This window comes from Schistocerca gregaria, chromosome 2 (assembly GCF_023897955.1).
Source record: "Schistocerca gregaria isolate iqSchGreg1 chromosome 2, iqSchGreg1.2, whole genome shotgun sequence".
NCBI lineage: Eukaryota > Metazoa > Arthropoda > Insecta > Orthoptera > Acrididae > Schistocerca > Schistocerca gregaria.
Window position 1 is genome coordinate 512,727,588 of NC_064921.1, and position 27,937 is coordinate 512,755,524.

Genomic DNA, 27,937 nt, shown 5'->3' on the forward strand with positions numbered 1-27,937 from the left:
GTTGTGCGCAACTAGTTGTTCAGCTCCGTACATAGATTCTGCTATTCACAAGCTGTTTGAACAGACGTTCATGTTTGTTTCATTGACTCGTCATGCACGCCTTGTTACTTGGCTCTGTGATTTTGTGGATGTTGTATTACCGTGCCTGAATTTTATTTGTAATTAACACTCGTTAAGTGAAACACTTTTTTCCGTAGGAATTCAAGTAGAAGAGGTCAATTATTTCAAACCAAAAACAAAAAAAGTATTGGGGGTCAAACAGATTTATAATATAGTTTTGTAAGTTCTTGTTTATAGTACAGCAAATTTCAGAAGAAAATTGTCTAACGATACTTTTTTTGCCTGTGCTTTTAAAATTTGTCGAGAAAGAGGCATAGCATTAGCGTTAATTAAATCTTTTGCGTGCACCATCTTTAATTATTACGAACGTCAAGATTCTCTTCGTGAACTTAATAATTTTTGTTTATCCTCAGAATAAAAACTAAGCTCTTGACTCACCCAGTGCCAGACAGAACCGCTTTGAGTGTCAAATTTTCTCATACAATTGAGTTAACGTGTTTTCCGTGACATCACTTACCCTTCACCACAGTGTTTGCTGACAAAGCGGTGATTTTAAATAAATTAGCTTTCTCTGCACATATTTCTTCAACTGGTGCAATCGTGCCATCCATTATTTATCCGCCGTCAGTAAATGGCCCAAGGAGGTAACAACGTATCGTGAAACAGCACCATAACGACCTTCACGAGCGGCATTTATTTGTAGCAATGTGAAGGTTCAAATGGTTCAAATGGCTCTGAGCACTATGGGACTTAACATCTATGGTCATCAGTCCCCTAGAACTTAGAACTACTTAAACCTAACTAACCTAAGGACACCACACAACACCCAGCCATCACGAGGCAGAGAAAATCCCTGACCCCGCCGGGAATTGAACACGGGAACCCGGGCGTGGGAAGCGAGAACGCTACCGCACGACCACGAGATGCGGGCCGCAATGTGCAGGGTGGGCGAGAACTCCCCATGTCTTTGTATGCTCTGTTTAGTAACAAATTATTATGCAGCTAGGTAGCTATGTTACTTCTTATCAGTCGTTGGAATTCATGTTTACAAGTTTACGCGTTTGCAGTAAGAGTCGAATTTTAATTTGTAGTTATGGCAGATGTGAGCGGTCATGGTTGCACTATCGAAGAGCGCTTAGTGACAAGTATGCGGCTGCACGAAAGACAACACAAAGGCCAGACAATGCGACAGACTATGGGAGCACTCCAGGGAAGATTCGATAAGGCTCCACCGCGAAAGGCAACCCTTCTGAATTCGGAAAGACGTGCGTTGTCTTTTGGCAATGGTGAAGACGTGCCGCGGAGTGGAAGGAAGAAGACACGAGAAGAAACATGTGCCGCAGTCTCTGCTTCGATTGAAAACCTCAAATGACGTCGACACTTAAAACTGTTTCGGAACGTGGTATACTGAGGAAAAGAACGCGAGATCACTCGAAAAAAGACCTTCAGGTCAGATCTTTTCGACCGACGTTCTTGAAGGAGTTAACGGATACGGACCAAAATGAGCACGGTTTAGAACACGTTGCTTTGTTAACTCAATTTACAAATGTATTGTACCGTGCTAACGTTGTGTTTTCAGAGGAATGTGACATTAATTGCAACTCACGTGCTAGAAATATTGTCCATTGCACCAAACGAAATCCTTATTATACAGTCGAGTTTGGGAGGAACCAGCCTCACGTAATAATATGGGCAGCGATGACGTCGGAACATGTGCTTAGATAGTACTTCTTTGAAGTTGCTGTGATTGGCGGGGATTATTTACACATATTACAAACGCGGTTAATATCTCAGCTTGAGGAGAGGGTCTCACAGATCGCATATGGTTGTAGCAAGACAGAGTGCCTCAACACTACGCTCTCGCACTGCGCCAGTTCCTAAATGAACACTTTCCAGGACAATGGATTGGTCGTTGTTCATCAACAACACCAGCTCCTTCGATGCTACAAACGAAGAACCTTTCACTCTGTGATACCGGACTTGTTCAAAAATATGTCGAGAGGCACAAGGGGGCGTGTGGAAATGGGTTTACAGCAGGATGGGCACCAAACCGATGTACAGGACACTTTATACTCGTGCTAAGACACATCAAATGAATTAGCATTGGACACTATGGAGTACGGGGACTTCTCATCACATGTGAAATAAAATGAAGGTCACAGTTCAAGGTCAAAGAATAAGCTTTTCACTGTGTACTGACTTCTGCAGTGTCACTCAGTGTCCGCTTGTAAACAATGGCGGCAGTGATAAGCGTCACGAAAACTTCTGAATTGTACCAAGGAGTTTCTGACGGTACTAGGATACCAGGCATCTAGAAAACTTAGCCTATAGCCTGCTCTTTGCCCTTAGGTCTCAGTGGAAGAGCCATTTTGATCCTTACGCTATTATGTTTGGAGATGACTGGTTTAGGCGATGCGAGAACGTTATGCAGATGCTCAACAAACTCTAGTAGCACACGATACGAAACGGGCGTTTTGCATCACGAATACGTTTACTTGTACTTCGGAGATAATATGTTACGAGAAGAGCCGGACAACGTATTACTTCCTTCCACACATGTCTCACGAAATAACAGGAACGAAAAAATTTGAGGAATTAGAGCTAATACGAGGGTGCAAACCTCACCTTTGTTACGTTTGCTTCATTCAGCTTCCCAAAGGAAACAGAGAAAGATTTCTGTTTAAGGCGAAAATGTATCTGCGCCCATCCAACATTAGACGAGCCTCTTACAGCATGGATGTACAGAAAGCATCTTACATTAGTCGTTGTTGCTTCTAAATAGCTACAAATCAAACTTTGTTTTGTTTGTCCAGTAATAACTGTTGCAAGGTTGGGTTGCATCTTGCTATGCTGTGATGCGAAAGTAAGGTTTGTTTTTCTTTCCATGACGAGTTCATGTTTTTAAGAAGGGGCTTTAAATTTTGTGCTGCGAACAAAATTAATACAAATCGGATTTTATAAATAATTAGCGATTCATTTAAACACTGTTTTATTCTACATGAATTCTCTTAGTGAAGTTAGAGTTTATTCTGTTTTGTTACATTTCGACACGCATTAGGAACACAGGTCTCATTAATTAGATAAGCTATTTACTTCCTGGAACACTTTGTCTTGAGGTTCATTAGAAAGTAAAACGTTTATTTCTGTTAATACGTTAAAGCGATTTCGAAATTGCGCGTTATCGTCCCAAGTGCATCATTGCGATTAATTCAGGGAAGATCAATAACGTCCTTGTGTTCTTGGTGCTCTACAGTTCCCATCCCTTCTCACGAGCTGAGCTGTTGTTAGTGGAAGTCTTATAGGAGATTTAAAAATTAATTGGTAGTGATAAAGATAGTAGAGTCAATAACTTCTTGTAAACGTAGTGTACAGTGATGCAAAAGGCAAAATTCTTGATAGACCATTGTTATGCTGTCTAAGACAGTGAAAGAACCATTGGTGGCGTTGTTTATAGCTAACTGAAAATCAGGATTATTCGGCACGAAAATGAATCGTCGTCAATATCCAACGGCAGTTGTTGATCTCTCTGGCAAGAACAACGATGCTGCACTGTTGGTCATCACAAGACCACTCTATTCGCTGTGGGGAATTCTTGGTCTTATGCCCATGAACTGCAAAGCTTTTGAGTTACTGTCATTTTTATGGTTTCTGATCGCGCTTTGCTTTATGCTGTGTAGCATATACATTGCATCCGTCCAGTTTCAGATCCTCCCGCGTGTCATCGTCATAATGAGTATGGGTGTCAGGTTGATGCAGTGGTCAGAGTACATCGTTCTCTTCGGAAGATCAGCATTTGGTAAACTTGGCCACATCAGGATATATCTTCATAGACTAAAATATGTCGACCAATGTCTCCAGCTTGAGAACGGAGATAGAGGAAAGGCTATTGGTGGAGTCATATTTGTGAGCATGGTGAGTACACTTGTTATTTTAACTGCGACAGTTATCAAAGTGTATGACAATGTTACAGAGCAAGATCGTGTTTTGTGGTACATGACTTACGTCATCTACACTGTCATTTGCACACTTGTCTCTCATCACTTTACGTTGTTGGTGATGGAACTACTACTGCGCTACAGAGAATTGAATAGGCAGCTCGTCTTGACAATTTGTCCAATTACTGGAACAGCAGGGTGTGCAAATGACTGCCTTACAGACATTCTCCTCTACGAACCTAAGCTGTCCCAGAGATCACGAGATGCAAACGTAAACGATCTTCGCGCCGCGTACGCTGTTCTTCACCGTGCGGCAGAAACGCTACAGCAACATTACGGTCCTGCTGCGGCGTTAATGGTGGCCGGTGCTTTCTTCGGCGTCATCTACAGCTCGTACGAAATAATTGCACTGCTGGTAGAGGACGTCGGTATAAACACCGGTGCCCTGAGTCATTCCCTGTTCGGCTCTTGCCTGTGGCTAGCCTACCACGGAGTGAAGCTGGTGGTGGTGTCCATGTGCTGCGACGCCGCGTGCGACGAGGAACGCCGGACGGGAGTCCTGCTGCACAGGGCGGCAACGGCGTCCGCTCTGTGTGGGACGCCGCTACCAGAAGCAGAGGCCTTCCTGCGTGAAGTACGGAGGGGGCCGCCTCTGACCTTCACCGCTGGCGGCTTCTTTCACATCCGCAGGAGCTTGGTCATCTCCACCTTGGCAACCGTCATCACCCACATAGTCATCCTGACCCAGTTTGGCATCGAGCCATCGAGGGCGTAATGTTGGGCCGTTGTTCTTTTGAGAGACAAAGAAGGAAAAAAAATCTCTCTTTGGATGTTGGTCCATTTAAACTTCTGATTACAGAAAGAGTTTCCCTCATAATTTGCGCTTGTTAAGCAATGAATCGTCTTGTATCCACCGCACATCTCTTAATGCACTAATAAGGAAACCAATTCAATAATCATGTACTTGGCCTATGCCTGCTAGGAGAGATCTTATATTGTGTAGTGTAGCTTGTTAGTTTTCTGGCTAAACAGTACTTCTGGAAAAGTCCAGTTGTACTGATATACTATGTTTACGTACACGAAACTTTGAATGAGTAAATGTCATGTAGTATTTTCTGCACCCAAGGCAGAAAAAGGTAGACTAGTTTTCTCAAAATTATATTTCTCAAGGGATAATAATAAGAAATTCAACATATTCAGCCGTGTGCATCAAATTATACGTCGCCGATTATAAGTGTAGTAACGAACAGCAGTTAATAAGGAAGGCAGAAGCTTCAGAACTTAGCTGGAAAATGTAAAACCAAAAAATGAATAAATGTTATCTCTTTAACAGTGACACTTTCTAAATTTGCTAAAAATTAAACTACATAACTTGTCAAATGAAATTGTGCTTTGTTTTGAAGCTTAGACATTGCAGTTGTTATGAACAAAATATCGTTAAGTTGTTCACACACCGGCATACACGACGTTATGAAATTGTTAATCACTCTGCCCTGTAAAAGTGGCGCTATGTCTGCGAGAACCTGATAGTCTGCGAGAACCTGATATATGTTCACCTCCAAGTGTCACAATGTTTGTGGGTTGTCAGTATAGACCGGGACTTTGTTTTAAACCGAAATAAAAAAATTCAAGATTACCTTCTAACAGCTGTACGGTCCAATTAGCGAACTGACTACGCAGTCTGTTCTTGTCTGGCTTCAGTTCTCCAGTCACTACAACTTTGTTTGAATGCAGTCCCAAATCCTTTAGCAGGATTCGTCAGGTTGATGTGTCAGATAGTCGCAACCGTTGACATTATCTTGAAACTCTAACGTTCAGCTCTTTTCAATACTGAGTGTTGCTGCTACGCTGTTGGACTCACTTGGCGCTTTTCGTTGACTCCTTGGTGTCTTCTGGTCATATAGGGTGAAATTACGCTCAAGCTTGGTCAAAGTTCTGCCTGTAGCCTGAATAAGGAAACGATGATGGCGACCTAGTTCTCTGGTGAACAAGCGATAGGCACCCACAACTGAGCTGCCACTTCCATAATTTTTTTAATGATTTCTAAATGTTCAATAAGCGTCAGTCGCTGCAGGATTAAACTGCAAATTCTACTGGATACACTTACACACAGAAGCACATAAAAACATGTATTAGAAACTGCAATCACAATTTTAACAATGATCACTCTTAATGAAAGACTTTTCATTTTCTCGAGGGTCTTGGAAAAACCCAGCTCATTTATTTTAATACTATAATATGTGGTTCTCATCCACGATCTTCATATCACACAACTAAAGCTACGAGCTAACAAAACGAATAATTGTGCCCTTGTTTTATGACGGCCAGTTCCTGTACAAGAAGACGGTAAGTAGTACGATAGCATACAGCTGTCACAAATGGCCAAATGTTGGGCACCTCAGTTTTACCTGTAAATTGTCATAACATAATCATTCCAGTTAATAATTAGTTTTTTGCTCGTCATTGTACTTTTTACTACAACAAAATTCATGATCGTATTTGAGACGATGTCACACACTTCGTAAAGAGACAGTAGTTACCTTCATTCCTTTCTTTAGTTTAGTTAGAATTACCTCTTTCTAGTATCGCAGTATAGTACATATTGGTTCGACAGTGTAAGTAATGAAGTACAGTCAGAGCTTTTTCTCAGGAACAAGCGTGTTTCATGAAACTTAGGCAATTTCATTCTGCCATTAAATGTTTGCCCTTATCCTCTGTGTTTTAAATACTAGTTCATAGTTTGGGATAAAATTTGTTGATGCAAACAGTGTAGCCCTAATTTACTCACGATTTGTTGTAAACCTGCAACCAGTTTCTGATAATAGTAGGGTACTGAATATGAATTTTAGGAGAACCAACAACTATAAAGCAAATGTAAGTAAATGATATTTAGTGGTCAAGGTGTGGATACATTGCAAAAAATTTAGGGAATAGTTCTTTCTGTTCTGTTTTATATTTTACACATACTCGAGCCATAAATATAAAGGCATTGGGTCCAACAGACTAGGATACAACTATCAGCTCTTATCATATGTGAGAAGAGTAAATTAAAAAAATAGTTAGTGGATACGTTTTGCATATCTGGTTTGTAAACTGATAGTGCAGTCGTCAACGAGAGAGTGACAGTTAGCGCCGATGCTGGTGTAGCTGTTTTGCAGATTAGAGATCACGTGGTACCTTGTGCAGGGATCGAAAGATATTTTTGTGTTTCATCATGAATCCCTCTTGGTCATTAATACTTAGGTGATATCATTTCGTGAAACAAAATTTAAAAATTTGTCATTGTTCATTAACGTATTGGATATAGGCATATACAGTAGCAAAAGTTCAAGAAAGGAACATCCCATTGTAGTATTATCTAGGAGTTGACTAATATTCGACTGGCTGTTTGCTCGAGTGGCACATAACTACATCTCCGTCTGGTGCCCAAAACTGTAGATTTTTAGAGTGCTCACATGCAACTAACAGTTGTATTTTGCAAAAGTGTGTTTTAGGTTTCTGTGACTTTTAGTCTGTCTAAAAGTGCCAAACATAATTTTATTCTCATATGCCTGACAATTAATTCCCTTAAAAACAGCATCTCTGAAAGACCATTAACACTTTTTTGATAGTGCTATCCATTTAAAATCCAGTTTTGTGGGGTTTTTAACTCTTTAAATCTCAAATGATGTTGTTCAACCAGATCCACTGATAAACGCCATGTATTTATATCTAACTAGCGACCCATCTCCCCTGCACGCAGGTAGCACTAGTTGTTTACACCTGGACAATTTGTTTGGTGCAGCAGTAATAACTGATCCACACAAACCTACCTCGTGACTTAGTCTACCTGTTGGTGAAAACCTTATCAAAATCTCTAAAGTAGTTCGTGAGATGAGCCTTCACATACAGATATAAAAATGTGGCAGGTTTCTTAAATTTGTAGTATAAGGTTTTGATCTTATTTGTAGAAATTATCACTACCTTGCATCAGTACCATGCGTTCTGGCCGACTGCACCATAAACTGTGAGACATACATCAGTTATTTTATTTTTTACTCTCCTGTGACTGTGGTGTTTAGTTATAACATCATGTAAATTTGTGTGTCTGTGACTTTCAACTGCGGTATTTAAAATTCCATTATAGTTTTTGTACATGTAATAGTGTTTAGGTAACCTCTTGTTGGCTATAGTATTTCCAGATAAGTAACTATTCTTTTCAGGAAATAAAGTTAGGTTGTACTTAGCAAAGTTAGAAAATGAGGTGAGCTATGCAATTAGCACTAGTGCAAGGACGTTGCAGTAAAGTTGAAATCGAAGGCTTGGAAGTTTATCAGACCCTAATGACAGTGGTAACAGACAACTTGTGTATGTGCATTTTACGTTGGTTGAATGAGATTAATGAATGGCTAGTCTGACACACAATTCTTCCAATGAATTATTTGCAAATGAAAGTGTCTGAAGAAATCCAAAGAGATTATAATAGGAGGGGAACAGTGTTAATGGTCAGAAATTGGTATCTGAACTTTAGGTTGCCTCTGTACAGTGACAGGGGCAAACAAATGACATAGTTTTGTCCCACCTCTCTCCTAAGCCACGCCCTGTCAGAGTCCTATGTCTCCTCTTCTAAACCAACGGCAACCCCTCTCCACTTTCGCTCACCCTTCCTCTCTGCTGCAGTTACAGTGCAGTAGTTTACTGCCCATTACTTTTTCAGCAGAGTAAACCAACACACACACACACACACACACACACACACACACACACACACATACACGTACATGCACATGCACATGCAACCATTTAATTATTTTTGATCTTGTGCATATTTGAGTTCATTTTCCTACGATGCTTTAAAAAGGTAATTTCAGGGAAGGGGTGAGATTTACCCATCAGGTCTATGGTGCTAAATTTCTCTAAAGAAGTTTGCAGACCGTCTCGTATTTTCTTTCCATAATCAACTACTAAATAATACCAAGACCTATAGTACCTTTATCCAACATAGTCTTATATTCACACATTGAGCACAGCAAGGCATCAAAAAATAATGCGTTTCGGAGCGATTTTTGATGTAATGTGTCACTTAAAAGGAATTTTTTCGTAATATGCGGATACAACTATCAAAAGCACCAAATACGATGTGTTAGCTTAGTAAACACTTGGATAAATATGCTTGGTTTGCTTCTGTCAAAGAGGACAATGGAGAAGGTTCCATAGAGAGCAATGTACAATCTCTGATTGCGGATGAAAATTAGATCTTTGCTCCAAAATGAAACAGCACTTTCAAGAAACATAAAAATTTGTATTATTTTTCCACAATAGTACAATACACTTCTAGCTCGCTTCTTATCACTACTGATTACTGACCGGCCGCTGTAGCAGAGCGGTTCTAGGCGCTTCAGTCCGGAACCACGCGGCTGCTACGGTCGAATCCTGCCTCGGACATGGATGTGTGTGATGTCCTTAGATTAGTTAGGTTTAAGTAGTTCTGAGTATAGGGGACTAATGAACTCAGATGGTAAGTCCCATAGTGCTTAGAGCCATCTGAACCATTTGAACTGATTACTGTACCGGTTATGGTGCATTTGTCGATCACAATAGTTCGATACCTGTACCCAATAAGACGAAAGGCACAGTGGACCGTCAAATTAAATGGCACTATGTTATTTCCTTACCGAAATTGTTTGTATTGTTGATCTGTAACAGAAAAAAACCATGATAATGTCACTTATTGCCTCTCGTTATGTAATTTTGAGGGTTAAGGCACATTTGGTGATGACTGACTAACTTACGCTGTTGTGCAACGGAAACTACTTGACACTTCGGTGAAATAACATATTTAACGGTGATTTCAACATCAGAATTTTGTACACGAACATAAATAGAAACCAGGGTTGCCGTGCTTTCAGCTACGTTTTAAAGTCTGCCAAACATTATAGCGACCATGCTAGGGCATTAACTTTATGTTAAATACAAAACAGCTGCTATCTTCTGCTGATAATGCTAATTTATGATTCATACAGTGGAAGTCGACATTTAATAAACTTAAAAGGGAATGATCCAATCCAACATGTCAAAATATACCCTGACATTTTTCGCACAGAAATAATACATCGAAAGAAGTGAATTGTCAAAATTTTAGCTTCAAAGGCGTACTAATTTTTGCTGCACGAAGATTCTCTTGTAGCAGCAGTTTGTACATCCTTTCTACATCTACATCTATATAGATACTCTGCAAGCCAACGTGAGGTGCGTGGCAGAGGGTACCGTGTACAACTACTACTCATTTCCTTTCCTGTTCCACTCGCAAATAGAGCGAGGGGAAAATATCTGTCTATATGCATCCGTACAAGCTTTAATTCCTCGTATCTTATCTTCATGGTCCTCACGTAGTGTTTGTTGGAGGCAGAAGAATTGTTGTGCACTCAGCTTCAAGTGGAGATTCTCTCAATTCTCTCAAAAGAATATAGCCTTCCCTCCTGGGATTCCCATTTTTATTGGATCCTATTGGCAACAAATCTAGAAGCTCTCCTCTGAATTTCTCCAATATCTGCCTTCAATCAGTTTAAAAATTACGATCATATTTTGTCATCTTATCTGTTTATTGATGCAGCTGTCAACCAAGGCTATACACTTGCCGAGTTGCGCATCGACTGTATGCTACAACTATGGTGTACGGGTGTACATTTTTCCAGCCACCTGACGGGCCACTAATCTGGCAATTTTCAACATTTTTTAAAGAAATGGTTGCAGTTTTTCTTATCAGCTAAAATTTCGACATAGTTTTTTCATTGTATTCTTCACGTACAAAAAAATTCAGGGCGGTTTCCACATGTCGGATTTGATCCTTCTTCTGTTAGTGTCAAATATATCATCCAATTTACAGTCGTAAATCATAGCTTCAGCCAAGAAAGACGTAAATGATGCTCTTTGACGCATTTTAGGGTCACTTTTTGGAATCGATAAGATAGTGACTGATGTCATTCTTCGTCTTGGGCTTGTTTTTTGACTAAAAATTTGTTATATATCTTTATTATATAAAAGTTGATCAAAGAGTTCCGTTCGAAAGCCGTACAGTCCAGAATCAGTTTTCTAATCAGGCAAAATTATCCTGAGAATTAAGACAATCATCCTACCCATGCACTAGGTAGAAGATACCCATTCTGAAAAACACTGTGTCCTGCTGCGTGAAGAAGTTGGTATTTGCTTGCTGCATATCCTCGTCCGACAGGAATCGTCGACCCTACAAGGCCTTTTTAAGGGACCGATGGTGTGATAATCACAAGGGGCAGATCAGGGGTATAGGACACGCGATAGAGTGTCCCCCACTTGAAATGGTTACGACGTTTGCGACATGGATATGTGCACTATCATAAAGCTGCAGCAAGGAGCTTGACGCACCATTCCATAGCGGTGGTTATCGACTGACATACTCCCCCGTGTTCATTCTTCATTCTCTGATGGAATCATTAGAAAATGTAGTCCATCAACAAAGGAGGTGGCTTACAAAACACTCGTTCGACCTATACTTGAGTATTGCTCATCAGTGTGGGATCCGTACCAGATTGGGTTGACGGACAAGATAGAGAAAATCCAAAGAAGAGCGGCGCGTTTCGTCACGGGGTTATTTGGTAACCGTGATAGCGTTACGGAGATGTTTAGCAAATTTAAGTGGCAGACTCTGCAAGAGAGGCGCTCTGCATCGCGGTGTAGCTTGCTGTCCAGGTTTCGAGAGGGTGCGTTTCTGGGTGAGGTATCGAATATATTACTTCCCCCTACTTATACCTCCCGAGGAGATCACGAATGTAAAATTAGAGAGATTCGAGCGCGCGCGGAGGCATTCAGTCAGTCGTTCTTCCCGCGAACCATACACGACTGGAACAGAAAAGGGAGGCAGTGACAGTGGCACGTAAAGTGCCCTCCGCCACACACAGTTGGGTGCCTTGGGGAGTATAAATGTAGTTGTAGATGTCCACCGGTGCTTGTCCTTCGGCTGTCAAGAAAAGAATAACACCATGTTGGTCCTTTTTGGACGCAATTGGTAATGACTTTGCTGTGGTTCACGTCTCCGCATTTATCGCATGCATGCAATGACGTAGCCAAAATGAGAGATCGGGAAAGTCTGGACCCGCCACCCTATCGCCTATATGAAATTGCATATGACATAGTTGCTGTATATTTGCTGTATAGTGAAACTGAAAAAATATTTTAATTTGCAGTCAAATGGCATAAAAGGGCTATGCACTGTGGATGATCAACAACGCCATCGAAAGGTATCAACTCTTCGTGGCACTATGGGCTACTAGTCGTACCTACTTTAGCCAACACCAGCTACTGTACATTGCTGTCCTTACTTTATCTCAGCTGTTTCGTCAGACACTTCAGTTCTTACTTATTGTAGTGAGTGCTGCCGTTTATTACTGTTGTGCTGTGTGCTGTTGTGATACACTCCTGGAAGTTGAAATAAGAACACCATGAATTCATTGTCCCAGGAAGGGGAAACTTTATTGACACATTCCTGGGGTCAGATACATCACATGATCACACTGACAGAACCACAGGCACATAGACACAGGCAATAGAGCATGCACAATGTCGGCACTAGCACAGTGTATATCCAACTTTTGCAGCAATGCAGGCTGCTATTCTCCCATGGAGACGATCGTAGAGATGCTGGATGTAGTCCTGTGGAACGGCTTGCCATGCCATTTCCACCTGGCGCCTCAGTTGGACCAGCGTTCGTGCTGGACGTGCAGACCGCGTGAGACGACGCTTCATCCAGTCCCAAACATGCTCAATGGGGGACAGATCCGGAGATCTTGCTGGCCAGGGTAGTTGACTTACACCTTCTAGAGCACGTTGGGTGGCACGGGATACATGCGGACGTGCATTGTCCTGTTGGAACAGCAAGTTCCCTTGCCGGTCTAGGAATGGTAGAACGATGGGTTCGATGACGGTTTGGATGTACCGTGCACTATTCAGTGTCCCCTCGACGATCACCAGAGGTGTACGGCCAGTGTAGGAGATCGCTCCCCACACCATGATGCCGGGTGTTGGCCCTGTGTGCCTCGGTCGTATGCAGTCCTGATTGTGGCGCTTACCTGCACGGCGCCAAACACGCATACGACCATAATTGGCACCAAGGTAGAAGCGACTCTCATCGCTGAAGACGACAAGTCTCCATTCGTCCCTCCATTCACGCCTCTCGCGACACCACTGGAGGCGGGCTGCACGATGTTGGGGCGTGAGCGGAAGACGGCCTAACGGTGTGCGGGACCGTAGCCCAGCTTCATGGAGACGGTTGCGAATGGTACTCGCCGATACCCCAGGAGCAACAGTGTCCCTAATTTGCAGGGAAGTGGCGGTGCGGTCCCCTACGGCACTGCGTAGGATCCTACGGTCTTGGCGTGCATCCGTGGGTCGCTGCTGTCCGGTCCCAGGTCGACGGGCACGTGCACCTTCCGCCGACCACTGGCGACAACATCGATGTACTGTGGAGACCTCACGCCCCACGTGTTGAGCAATTCGGCGGTAAGTCCACCCGGCCTCCCGCATGCCCACTATACGCCCTCGCTCGAAGTCCGTCAACTGCACATACGGTTCACGTCCACGCTGTCGCGGCATGCTACCAGTGTTAAAGAATGCGATGGAGCTCCGTATACCACGGCAAACTGGCTGACACTGACGGTGGCGGTGCACAAATGCTGCGCAGCTAGCGCCATTCGACGGCCAACACCGCGGTTCCTGGTGTGTCTGCTGTGCCGTGCGTGTGATCATTGCTTGTACAGCCCTCTCGAAGTGTCCGGAGCAAGTATGGTGGGTCTGACACACCGGTGTCAATGTGTTCTTTTTTCCATTTCCAGGAGTGTAGTTTCTAACTGTGGATAAATTTGTAACAATAAAGAAGGGGAAAACCGATATTGAATCGACCACTAGCGTTTAATAAGTTAAAAATATGTACGCACTTTTATCGTAACCTATTTACCTGTCTACAGCAGTTTAATGTTAGCACTGGAGTCGATGTTTGGAGACTGGTAGGACTTTCGGGTTGCTGTATTTCAGTATTTCACAAGGCGGCGGAGCGGTGAACATCATTATAAATAATTTTATATTAAAATGAGGTCACAAAAATACCCCTGAATTTGCTGTGTCATCTAAAAATCGCGTCGATAAACAAAACTATAGTCGAAATGGCGATGGTTGCATTTCATTAGAAAAATTGCTCAAAATTCTATTAGTAACCCAAATGGCAAAATATCTCTCTACATAGTCACTCAGGTGGTGCTCAATTATGAAAACCAGATCCGATGTGCAAGGATAGGGAAGGGTTTATGGAGAGCGGAATGGGTATGTGATGACACTTTTTATTAGTTCGTTTTTCAGCAGGCTATTTGAATTCGTCCAACTCGACTGCACCCTGCACCCCTAACCTCCTTCCTCCCCTTCCGAAATCTTGTAATACTACAACAACTGAAGCGTTGTCAAATGTTCTCCGATTTTCTTCAAACTGCAATGTTTTTAATTTGTAGAAACAATTATATAAAAAAGTAATTTATCCACTACTTTCGTAACAGCACATATCTTGATTAGAGAGTAGTTCTTCATTTCATGGGCAGACAGTATTTTATTTTAAAAATAGTTTGTGTAAGATTTCGACAATATGCGTAGTTCAGCGATATTTACATCGGAAGGCGGCTAGATATTTCACTTCAAGAATGATGTTCTGCTTGAAATGTCTTACTCGTACTATCCTTCGAATAGTGAGTCCAGCTGTCACAGCTCCCACTTATTTGTAAATAAACGACTATAAGCGTCAATGTATGTTGTAAATCGCAAAGAGTTCATCAGCAACTATGACTATATAACTGTATTATCACTGATAAATACAAACTGCTTGATGAGGTCGAGTGAATCAAGTTCCCAAGATCCCAAAACTATAACTCATATATTTAAGTATTCAGATTTTTTTCACGGATAAATTTGGTTTCTACAGTTTCAAATTGACTGTTGAAGTAATGATACTTCAAAAATAAGTTCTTGATCATTTAAGGAATCTGAGGAATTTTAATGAAATGAAAGCTACTTTAATAACCCTTCCGGTTCCCTGATGTAGAGAAAGCTATTTACAGAAACAGTGGGAATGTACTTAATTCATACATCTTCGCAGCAGTCATTAGCCTCTGTCATCTACGGTCCATGGTGCACCACAGTTTCCTTGGCACTTATTTTGGACAGCGCCATTTGGAATGCAGTATACGTTAAACCATGGTGATGACATTTGAACAGTTTATAAACTTAGCCGTTTCGGAAATGCTTCCAAGCCTGTACCGAAAGGCAATGATCATGCCCTTTTGGACGTTAGATAAATCGCTGCCATTCCTCATTAGGACGACGACCGGACTGTTTTTCGTTGACACCCTCTATATACCCTCCACTGCAAGTGGTGCCACATGCCGATTGTGAGTGTTTCTGGCCGTTGACGTTGAACATAGGCGGCGGTGGCTGGACCGTGTACATATGCTGGCGGAAAAAAAAAAAACGGCACGCCAAGAGGGACTTGAGCGACATAAACGAAAGACGGTAGGCGTTTTTCTACATCTGGAAGGTGATGTCTATTCCAATTTCGCGCCGGTCGATTCAGAGGGCGCTACTAATGCCCGTGCGAGGTAGTAAATCAGGTTTGCTTCAAATATATTGTGTAGCGGTCGTAGGCGTTAGTTATCGTACACATTGGAGATGGTGACGTGATGATAATCGAGGAGGGCTTTAAGGCGACAAAGACGCCGTTATCAACACCTCACTGAGTTTGAACGGGTTCGTGTAATGGGTCCACGAGAAGCTGGATGTTATTTCTGCGATGCAGAGGAAGACTTGCAGGAATTTAGCACTGTACATAACTGCAGCAGTGTCCACGAGAATGTATGGTTGCAAGAAAACCGGGCTCCAGGCTGCGACATGGCACTACCGAAGAGGAAGATCATCTTGTTCGGTATATGGCTTTGACGCATCGTACAGCACGTGCAGCAGCAATCTAAGCATCAGTTGGCACCACAGTGACTCAACGAACTATTACATATCAGCTACTTCAAGGTCAGCTCTGTGTCAGACGCCCTGTACCGTACATTCCACTGACAGAGACCACCGCCATTTGTACCCATAGTGGTGTCAGGAGAGAGCTCATTGGAGAGAAGAGTGGAGGTCTGTCGTCTCTTCTGATGAAAGTTGGTTCTACAGTCTGGAACCGCGCGACTGCTACGGTCGCACGTTCGAATCCTGCCTCGGGTATGGACGTGTGTGATGTCCTTAGGTTAGTTAGGTCTAAGTAGTTCTACGTTATAGGGGACTGATGACCTCAGAAGCTAAGTTCCATAGTGCTCAGAGACATCTGAACCAGCCAAAGTTGGTTCTGCCTCGGCACCCGTTACGGCGGTGCGTTAGTTCGGAGGAGGCCAGTTGATGATGATGATCATCATCATCATCATGTTTGGTTTGTGGGGCGCTCAACTGTGAGGTTATCAGCACCCGTACAAATCCCAACCTTTGCTCATTCCAAAATCGCCACTTTCATGAATGATGATTAAATGATGACGACAACACAAACACCCAGTCGTCTCGAGGCAGGTGAAAATCTCTGACACCGCCGGGAATCGAACCCGGGACCCCTGCTCGGAGGCCAGTTGAGGACCTGCAACCAACCTTTCTACGTGCTAGACACACTAGAACTATAGTTGAATTATGGTCGACGGTGCGACTTCGTATACCGGGAGGAGTACTCTCGTGGTTAACCAACGCATCCGGAGTGCAACTTTCTATGTCAGTCTTGTGATCTGACCTACTTTGCTGCCATTTACGTACAGAACTCCAGAGGTTGTTTTCCAGCACGATAACACAAGCTCTTCTATAACCCAACATGCTGTACAGAGAGTCGACATGTTACCTTGGCCTACTCTATCACCAGATCTGTCTCCAATCGAGCACATATGGGACATAATCAAACAACTCCAGCGTTATCTACAACCAGCATAAACCGTCCCTGTACCGACTGGCCAAGTGCAACAGCCATAGAACTCCATTCCTACCACCGGTAACTGTACATACAGTACAAATACATTTGCATGCTGGCTTCCACTTCCATCATCCTGCCGGTTGCACCCTCTATTAATATACCAGGATTTCACATTTTCATTGGCTTATCTCACGCTTACATTAACCTGTGATCTTGCAGTATTAATCACTGCACGAATGCATTTCATTACTCCAAGTTAATTATTTTTTGTGGTTTCGATTTCTTTCCGTCCGTATATATACAGGGCGTTCCAAAATTACGACGACAGACTTCGATGGGATGTAGACGGTGTCTTGACTAACACAATGAGGTGTCCGGAAACGTCATCCAACGACGCTACAGAGCGTCGAAGCTATAGGTGTCGGCACCTGTATCACAGGGTGATTCCGTGATGGTCTTACAAACTTTCAGGATCGATGCAGAAGGATAAATGTTTCAATTTGAGGGATGGCACCCGGAACCTGATTTGAATGAGCCGTAAGTTGTAAGCAAAAATCTTTCTGATACCTCTGAGCTTGGAATAGGTGGATCTGTACTGTTGTTGCTATGGCTGTAATGTAGAGGTGGTATTGTGGACCAAAACAAAAAAAAGTCCAGTAAACATGGGCTAACATGCATATCTTCGCTAATATGAAACTCATCTCCTCTATTGAACTGACGCTCATAGCTCTTAACGTATGCATTTTTGAGACAATGTTTACTAGAATTTTTTCTTGTTTTGTTCCATACTAGCATCTCTGAAAGTTGCCTGTCCTATAATTTTAGTACACGTATTCCACTGTCAGAGGAATCAGGACGATTTCTGTCTATAACCGTCGACTCACACTCTATATATATATGGTGTGTGGTAGCGTTCTCGCTTATCACGCCCGGGTTTCCGGGTTCGCTTCCCGGCGGGGTCAGGGATTTTCTCTGCCTCGTGATGGCTGAGGGTGTTGTGTGATGGCCTTAGGCTAGTTAGGTTTAAGTAGTTCTAAGTTCTAGGGGACTGATGACCATAGATGTTAAGTCGCATACTGCTCAGAGCCATTTGAACCATTTTTTTATTCCCACCTTTTCGCGATTTCTTCAGTTTTAATCTACAGTTCATTACCAATACATCTGCCACTGGAAACGTCTTACAGTTTAAAACTTGGTTCCTAAATCTCTGTCTTGCCATTATATAATCTATCTGAAACCTTCCAGTGTCTCCAGGCCTCTTCCACGTATACAACCTTATTTCCTGATTCTTAATCCAAGTGTAAAGTATGATTGAGGTTTTCTCTGTGTAACATTCTACCATGCGGCTTCCTCTTTCATTCCTACCCCCATTCCATTTTCACCTACTACTTTTCCTTCTCTTCCTTTCCTACTACCAAGTTCCAGTCCCCCATTACTATTTAATTTTTGTGTCCATTCCCTATCTGAATAATTTCTTTAATCTCCTCATACATTTCTTCCATCTCTTCGTCATCTGCGGAGCTAGAGGCATATAAACTTGTACTGCTATGATAAGCGTGGGATTCGCGTCCGTCTTGGCTACAATAGCGCGTTCACTATGTTGCTCATAGTATTTTACCAGCGCTCCTATTTTTTATTCATTATTAAACCTAGTCCTGTATTACCCCTATTTGATTTTGTATGTATAACCCTGTATTCATTTGACCAGAAGTCTTGTTCCTCCTGCCACCGAGCTTCACTAATTCCCTCTATATCTAACTTTAACCTATCCATTTCCCTTTTTAAATTTTCAAACCTACCTGACCAATTAAGCAATCTGACATACCACGCTCCGATCCGATCCTAATAATGACGCTCTCCTGAGTTGTGACGCCCCCCCCCCCCAGAGGTCCGAATGGGGAACTATTTTAACTCCGGAATATTTTTTCCCAAGAGGACGTCCTCATTATTGAAGCATACAGTCAAGCTGCAGTTTCTCCTTACTTTCAGCCGTTCCAGTACCAGCACAGCAAGGCCGTTTTGGTTCATATTACAAAGCCAGATTAGTCAATCACTCAGACTGTTGTCCCTGCAACTACTGAAAAGGCTCTCAACAGATACCCTTCCGTTGTGATGGCACCTACGGTACGGCTATCTGTATCGCTGAGGCACGCAGCCTCCTCAACAACGGCAATTTACATGGTTCATGACATATATATATATATATATATATATATATATATATATATATATATATATATATATATATATAATGACCCCTTATGGCATTGGAGCTCTTCCACATTTAACTGTCTATTCCAATTGTCTTGTCGTTATTCCCACTCACAATGCGGTTTCGCTGGTAGTCTTCTTCCACAGAGAAACAATGGTTAGACTTTAGGTAATATCAAATCTGCAGTTTGCTAATAGTTTGAGTAAGTAAAGTGGACTTTTCCGTGATGCGTTTGTAACAGAATTAGAGCTACAATGTCGTTTTACAGCTTAGGTTCTGGCACAAAGTACTCAGCACATGGCACTTCAAACATAATAAACAAACAAAGGAATAGAACACTTCCAATTTCACACTCATGTCAATACGAACACACACTGCACTACATTTGCAATAGATAACTGATATTAAGTCATTTACTAAAGTGCAATGTAGTGGCCAGTGGTCTCTAAGGTTCAGTATAGTTTTTGATAAGTGCCATGCAACCTAATTTTTGTGAGTTTTAACCAATCACTACATGAAGAACTTCTAAAATGTCCGTGTACTTGTTAACTGCAGAACTAACAATGGATAACTCCAGTAATGTAGCTCAGAGAAAGAACTACTGGCTCTGGATTAAATATTCCTCAATAACAGAAAAACGCATCAGAAATTAATTTCGAATAACTGTATTGTTCTTGAAAAAGTGCACGAATTTACTGAGTGGTCGGTTCGCAGTCTAAATGGGGCCAACCTGAAACATAATAATATGCAGCACATTGTGGATTCGTGTTAAGATGTCAACGTTTACAGCTTCATGAATATGCCAATCCAGCTTTAATTAAACTCACATATAATCTTTTGATTTGGATCACTCAGTCGAAATGTGGAACAAGGAAAATGATCCACAAGAATCTTCATGTTTCGCGGCATAATGACTGCTCCATTCAATTTCGGGCGTGCAGCCTCATAAATTCCACTTCTCCTTCTGATATTTCGGCTGTGTATCGTTCAGCCATTTTCTCAGTGAGCGGAATGACTCTGTCGACTCTCTCTGAAAATGGGTGAGCGATAGACGGCTCAAATGCCAGAACAAGCAGTGAAATTCAAGCAGCTCCACACCCAAAGTTTAATGGATCAAAATCATCCACGTTCATTCGGTACTAAAACTCATCTCCAACCTCTTTCTGTCCTGTGCTACTTCGAGCACAAAGCGCAGTTAACGCCGAAGAGGTTAACCCACCACTTCCAAAAATATTCTTTTTTCTCAACGTATTTGAACATGGATACTCTCACCATGTTTCAGCATTGTTGTTAGAAATGACTGGAAACATATAAATAGAGTAAATAAAATGTAAAGTTTGACAGTTTGTGAAAATTATAGTTCATTTAAAATTAGTTGTGACTTTTGACGTTTGGCTCACCGGAGTGGACGTGATGCCGTTGCCTAGAGAACACCAACAAATGACTCTGAGCACTATGGGACTTAACATCTGAGGTATTCAGTCCCCTAGAACTTAGAACTACTTAAACCTAACTAACCTTAGGACATCACAAAAATCCATGACAGAGGCAGGATTCGAACCTGCGACCGTAGCAGTCGCGCGGTTCTGGACTGAAGCGCCTAGAACCGCCTGGCCACCGCGGCCCGCCGATAAAACCAACACCTTGGACACCAACGGCGATCCAGCTTTCCATACCACGCCACCAACGGTTCGATTGGTAAACCCACCGTGTTGCCAACTGCATATATTTTCCTCAGGTCTCGTTGTAAAGCGATATTTTATGGTGTTCAAGTGACCTGCAGTCGTCAGACGCTGTGAACAAGTGTTTTGTGTTTTCGTTGTATTAATAACAACAGTACAGCACGTCTGAACACGAGATTCACAATACAAGAGGTAGTCCACGAACTCGTTCATTGGCAGTGAAGATAACGTTCTGCTGCAAAGTATTCCCCAGAATTCGACATTAATACCTTCACTGCATCATATCAATCTGTTGTGATGTACAGAGCGCCAAGAACGCAGTGGAGGAAAAATGGTATTTTCTTCTGGGTACAAAGAAATATTCCGTTGGATGTAGGTGAACCTAGTATGTATAAAGCGGAGGTAATGGAACTCGTAGTGCTGTACAAATCAAAGACTTCTCGTTACCAGGTCGACGATCTAGCTAAAAGCATAGCTTAATCAGAATTCCTTCTTATTATCGTCATTCAGATCCGACTGTGAAGGTTGAAAGTAATGTGGCAAAAAGCAAGAAGTAGTATACGCTGATGACAAAAGGAGCTGTTGCAAATGTTACATCACAGGCTGGCCTCGAATAGTCAGTCATATCAAGAAGGTAGTTGAGGAGATATGGATTCATGAAGGACTGTCATGAGTTTTGAGCAAGACGTAACTTCCCCAGTTGCCATACTAAAATCTGCTTCTTTCGCCAAAACACAGTAGAGTTTACAAGTTTTCATCTCACTAAGATTTTAAAGCACTTGAAATTGCGACAGAGTCCTTAAACAGTGCATTATTCAACAAGTAACTGAGGGCTAGACAGGTCAACATTGTATGAAAATGTCCATTTTCAGAATAAAATCAAACGCTTAACTTTTTCACTTATCTTGTTGTAAAAACTCACAGCAGTTCTTATTGCACCAGCTATCGATTGTCCTTAGAAAATACATCATTTCAGTGAAAAAATCTGTAATTTCTTTAAGATAGGTAGATATGAAAATCTCGAGTATGAATCAAATGGCATAATGCTCTCCTCCTTGGGAGCTGTCATTTGCCAAAATCTTTTTTCCATAACTCAGACCAATTATTAGATATGAGGGATCTATGGATATTTCATTATGGCTTTTTCACAGGCGCGTGCGTTGTTGACGGAGCACTTTACATGAATTCCATCTTGTCGAGATTAGATACAGATAGCGATAACCTTCCAGATTGCAAGTATAATTCAATATGATATTTACGTTTCATATTCAGCAACATATGACCAAACGCGCACCAAACGCCAAATCGTAGCCACCTCTATTTTTCAGTGCATACTTTAAGAATTTCTTGGAGTAGTTTACCTACTACCGAAATATCACATTAACGATGACCATTTAAGGAACTGATAGGCAGTTCATCATGAAGCTGACGAATTAAGCTACAACATGTACTACAATCACGAGGATATTACGGGAGTAGTTTCTTTAAAATATATTTTAGTGTCTGCTAGTATAAGCGTAGGCATATCAAACGTTCCACCAGCTGTTTGCGCGACCAAACAAAATTGTTAGAGCACATTGATCCCAGAAGCTGTACAAAATGAAGAGATGCAGAGGTCCTCTGAATAAAAGGAAACGGACAATAACACAGGCAAACGAAAAATTTTTTTTGAAATATTGTTTTTACTTTGATAGCGGGTCTTTATAGATTTTTATGATATCAATCCAAATCTAGCCTTAGTTTTTTGTTTCACACACAGTTTTCGAGTTATATACTTTTAATTATATGGTATAAAAATCCTGTGCCATACGATACACGAGGAAATTCATGAAACACTTTGTTACAAAATGGTTCAAATGGCTCTCAGCACAATGGGACTTAACTGCTGAGGTCATCAGTCCGCTAGAACTTAGAACTACTTAAACCTAACTCACCTAAGGACATCACACACATCCATGGATTCGAACCTGCGTCCGTAGAGGTTGCGCGGATCCAGACTTTAGCGCCTAGAACCGCTCGGCCACTCTGACCGGCACTTTGATACAACATAAGCATGATTTGTATTTACAGTAAGCTACTTAAAACAATGATATGTGTTAATAGATGTTGTCAGCTGTAATTGGTTTGTATTTTCTTTCTCCTTCTCCATTAAAGCTTCTTGTGTAGCTTTTTCTACGATGGGTCGTTTGCTGAACTTCTCAGTGAAGTGACCAACAATAGTCCCGCATCATGTTCGTGTTACAGCGGCCTTGGAAGCGTTTTTCCATGGGATGAAGTAACAAACAGCCTCCAATCAACCGCTTTGTATTCAACACCAAACAAATTCATCAGACTGGGAATGTTTGACCAGTACATTAACTCACATTCTTGTTGAAAAAACTTGGAAAATTACAGCTCTCTCTTTCTGTACATGTACATTCTAGTTCCAACTGCCAATAAGTTCTTTTCTTTTAATCTAGAGCCCAGCAGTTCAGCTTTTTCTTTCGTTAAGCACAGATCCCCAACCCAATCGTTAAGCTCGTTCTGAGTAAACAATTTGAGCTCTAGACTTTCTGTATTACAATGTAATTCATCATCATCCGGTTCATCTAAATCAGGTAGTACATCAGAAAATACTTCTGTTGGAATAGAATTTAAATCAATTGGTGGTTCAGGAACTGGGAAATCTGCCCCATTCACGCCATTCCATTCTGGTTGGATGGTGGATGGATGGTTAGGGCAGCTTATTACCTTCTTGTTTTTCGAATTATGACTAGTAATATCAGCTCTGCAAAAGCAGCACTCATCAAAATGATTTCTTGGCTCCCTCCATATCATAGGAACAGCAAATCTAAAGACTTTTTTCTCGTTTTGAACCATTTTATCAGATATTCAAAACACACATAACATACCTTATGCTGCGCATAAGATTTGTCTTGATCACCAAGTTTAGATCCAAAGTATGATAGGTAAACCTTTTTCAAAAAGTCTGCAACGTTTCTTAGGTGTTTTTTAAACACAGATTCACCACAAATACAACAAAATCTGTCAGAAGAGTTTTTACAACCATGATTAAACATTGTACTGAGCACATGTACAGGAAACGGGAAAGAGAGGTTAGGTTGACAGTAAACAAAACACCATCTGTTAACACAAAAATAGAATCGCACTTTTTCGGCGAAATGTTTTTCAGAAGTGCTACCAACGTCATCTACAGTCATTACATCTTCTTTTTAAATTATTTTAACTATATAAAAGCTGTTAAATTCTTTAAAAATCGTTTAATTTAAAAAATTTAACTGTAAAATGTGAAATGGTGAGTGATACAGTTTTTTAGTATCATATTTGGATTTCCCACTTTAACAAACATAAGAATAAGGTATTTTCAGCAAAAAAGTTTTCCATCATTGGCCTGTGTAATCTAATACAGTCACTAGAACAATGGTGAATATTTTAATCTCGTAAACAAAAGAAGTGGAATAGTGTTTCTGCAAACTGCGTGTATATGTTCTTCTTCTCTATAGCGTTAAAATATTGGTCCAGAAAACCAAGTAATTGTGAGGAGTACTGCAAATAGTAAGCACAACAATAAACTTAAATTTCCCCAGACTAAAGTGTTATTATAGCGTTCCTTAGTAGTGTAATACAGTTTTAGGAAAGCTCTAACTTCTTGCGCGAGAAGCCGAACCAATTCCACACAAGGAGGGGAGATTTTTTTAAAAGCAAAAGAAGTACAGTTATAACGAAGAGTAAACAACAGTCTCTATTTTATTTCATGGAATAAACAACAACGTGCACTGTGTGCTCAATCTGGTGATGGCGATCCTCACATTATTAATTTCATAATCAGCAACGTATCGTACACTGATTGCTTAATTGAGCTGGCTGCCGCCTCCGAGTTCCAGATCTTATCTTATTCAGCGATATCTTATCTGAGGTAAACCGCATAAGAGTGTAGCAGGCACGGCTGAAATACCTGTCACATGGAGCGCGTGCCTAGAGAATGATGTGAGTACGAAGTATTAATTATAGCACTGACACACGCGCAGCATTTCATTTTTCATCCATTTATCGTGTTTCGCAGGTACTTGTACCATAAAACTTTAACAGTGACGAATGGAGAACTGTCAGAGAATACATCAGTGAACATTCATTTCCTACTACTTCTGCTTTCTGTGGCATCAGTATTGCTAATCTGATTATGTGATGTTAATCAAAGTTGACAGCCTTAGTCCCTTACTCTATTTATACACGGTTTGACTATAAACACATTCTTTCTTGGTTGGAACGTCAACTGTTTTGAAATAGGGGGATACTTTCGCAGTTATGCTCCTTAGTTAAGATTAATAGTCTTAACCACCTGTATAAATGTATAGCTATCTCCGTATGCACTGCATCAATGTAGTTTTTGGAACAGTATTTCCCAAGGTATTAGTGGATATCAGAGATCGCAGGATCGGGATATTCAGAATAGAATACGTGACTAAGAATACTCTTCTAAAACGTTATGAATTTCTGCGTTTTCATAATTACTTACATTACTGATGTCGAGAGACTTGTAAACAGCTTTTACATCAGACGAGCCGGCCGTGGTGGCCCAGAGGTTCTAGGCGCTATAGTCTGCAACCGCGCGACCGCTACGGTCACAGGTTCGAATCCTCCCTCGGCAATGAGTGTGTGTGATGTCCTTAGGTTGGTTAGGTTTAAGTAGTTCTAAGTTCTAGGGGATTGATGACCTCAGATGTTGAGTCTTATAGTGCTCAGAGCCATTTGAACCTTTTTGAACATCAGATGACATTAATCTGCTCTGAATTACAAACATGTATCAGAAGTCCAACTGAAAATTATTGTCTATCTTTTCACGTTGTTGTGTTTACATTTGAATCTGAACTTTTCTGTCCAATTCATATCCTTTCAAGAGTTAAGGAACACGTTTGTAAGTGTAAGAACGCCACCGATATTGACTTGTATAATATTCTTATTTATTGCTGTCGGAATGTGGTCTCTATGGTTGCTGATTTACATAGGGTAAAAAAAGAAGGGAGGCGACAGTATAGACTTACGCTGTACGCTGTTTTGCAACCAGAGTGGGCGAGTCCTGCCACCATCTAAAACAGCCCAATACATTAGCATTTATGACTGCTTCCTGTTCATCATTACTCTCATGGCATCTAACATCTGCTTTAAATAATAAAAATTACAGTACTAACATGAATAACATAATGTCAGCGAAGCAATTTCGAATGTTTTTCTGTTCTTGAATTTGTATTTGCTGTAATAATACGACACATTTGGCCTCCTTGACGTAATTTCAATTTCGAATAACCATGAAGAGAAGGAAGTGATGTGAAAAAGCATGGTTGCGTAATCCATTTAATTCCGCTTTTACTGTATTTGAATCGATAGCACATAAAGCTGGAACTCTGAAACCAATGATTGCTTACTGATGTTGCTTCTTGTTAGTTAAATTTTTAGTTTTCAGCTTGTATGCAGAACATTTTTTAAGTTCACGTTTGCAAAAACTTACCTACGTGCTGTTTGCTAGCCCATAAATGTGTGGAGTGAGGAAAGAAGTAAGCCATGCTATCGTATCTTGTGCGTGTCAACGAACTGAAATGTCAAAGAAACGAACTGCGTAGAGGCATTCCTCCATACAGAATAGAGTTCTTGTTTTATTAAACTGTCAATGTTTTAGTCTCATTGTAGTTTACACACCTCCTCTGCTTCAAATCACGTCTAAGATGCAACATTCAATGTGTGACCAATAATAACAATTTGCAGATCATAAAATACTATATAATTTCATAAAACATGTTCAAACATTGTGCAATACTATAAATGTTATTGAGGGAACAGTCAGAGATGCTTTGAGAAGTGACACGCCAGCCTCTCACGTTAACAACACTTTTAGTCAGATTGATATCCATATTTTGAGTAATGATCTTGGTATTCCACAGTACTACATTTGGTATTTGTGACTTACGACTCTTTTACATGAGGAAATTGGAAGCAGAATGTTCATATAACTACACTTGTAGCCTATAGAGAACTTGTACCCGAGTGGCTGTAGTGGAGGTGACAGAGAACAGGGAGAGAGATGGATTGTAGGCCATAAATGCTGAGTCCAGCGACCTGGCCGTGCAGGTGATTCTGGAAAGCAGTGCTCTGTGGGTTGTATCTAGAGAGGGACTTCAGGCTATGGCACTCACTGCCTTCTTTCCTCTTAGGGTCACAGCAGGAGGGCGCGGGTTTGCAAACATTTTACCTGAGCTAGGCGACAGTCCGGCGCGAAGTTGGCCAATTGGCGGAAAGTTGGTGGAGAAAGCCATTTGAGAGGGAGACTTCTACAATCTGAACTTTTGTGCAACGTGTGGGAAGGTCATAAAGTCCGAGGAGCCTCATGTTAGAAGCTGATACAATACGGACAGAGCGGCGGGTGCGCGTGTTTAGCGGAGGAGACTGTAGCTCCTCTGACGCCAGGAGGTTGCCAGGTTCTTTTGGCGAGGGGCAGAAACATATACTTCATGGGCACATCTGCCTGGAAAGATGAACAGCCTTCTTTCAGAAATTGGAAAAGGTCCGCCTGGAAAGATTAGATCTCTCCATAAATGAGAGACTGTGGTCCCATCTAGGTAGACGTTTTTTCCTCAAACATGACCGTGCTTGCTGTGAGAACGACGCCCCTCTATTCTAAAATCTTTGTTTCAAACAAGATACATTCTAAAGCGCTTATTGGTTTCCTATCAGGATACGCAAAGCAGAGGTTTGCTTCCACAGAGTGGGGGTCCCATTGCTATATCTGGATTTGGCTATCAGGCCAACATAACAATCAAGAGGCGAGATTTAATGCGTGGAGGATAGTTTGTTTGGTTAGCACAGTGTGGTATGTGTCTAGTTTTTGCCCCTATACCGGGGCTTGGTTGGAAGTGGCTGTCATTCTTTGCCTTCTTTGTCTTCTGGTCGTCATCCGGTGGAGAACTTCAGGTCTTCCGCTAGTGGATGAGACTAGTGGCCTGTAACTTGTGGTGGACTTAGAGCCAGAGGCAGGTTCCATCTGAACTGAGTATGTAGGACATATCGTGTG

At 41.5% G+C, this 27,937-nt stretch overlaps 1 protein-coding gene across 1 annotated transcript; it reads left to right on the top strand.

The window, feature by feature from the left end:
- The first annotated feature begins 3,789 nt into the window (after positions 1 to 3,789).
- Positions 3,790 to 4,770, top strand: LOC126335859 (uncharacterized). The gene has a single exon (XM_049999331.1). It carries the CDS (start codon positions 3,790 to 3,792, stop codon positions 4,768 to 4,770), a length of 981 nt encoding a protein of 326 aa, XP_049855288.1.
- The last annotated feature ends 23,167 nt before the right edge of the window (positions 4,771 to 27,937 follow it).

Excerpts from the sequence above, each read along its gene's own strand:
- LOC126335859 (XM_049999331.1), top strand. The coding sequence starts at position 3,790 with ATGAGTATGGGTGTCAGGTTGATGCAGTGGTCAGAGTACATCGTTCTC.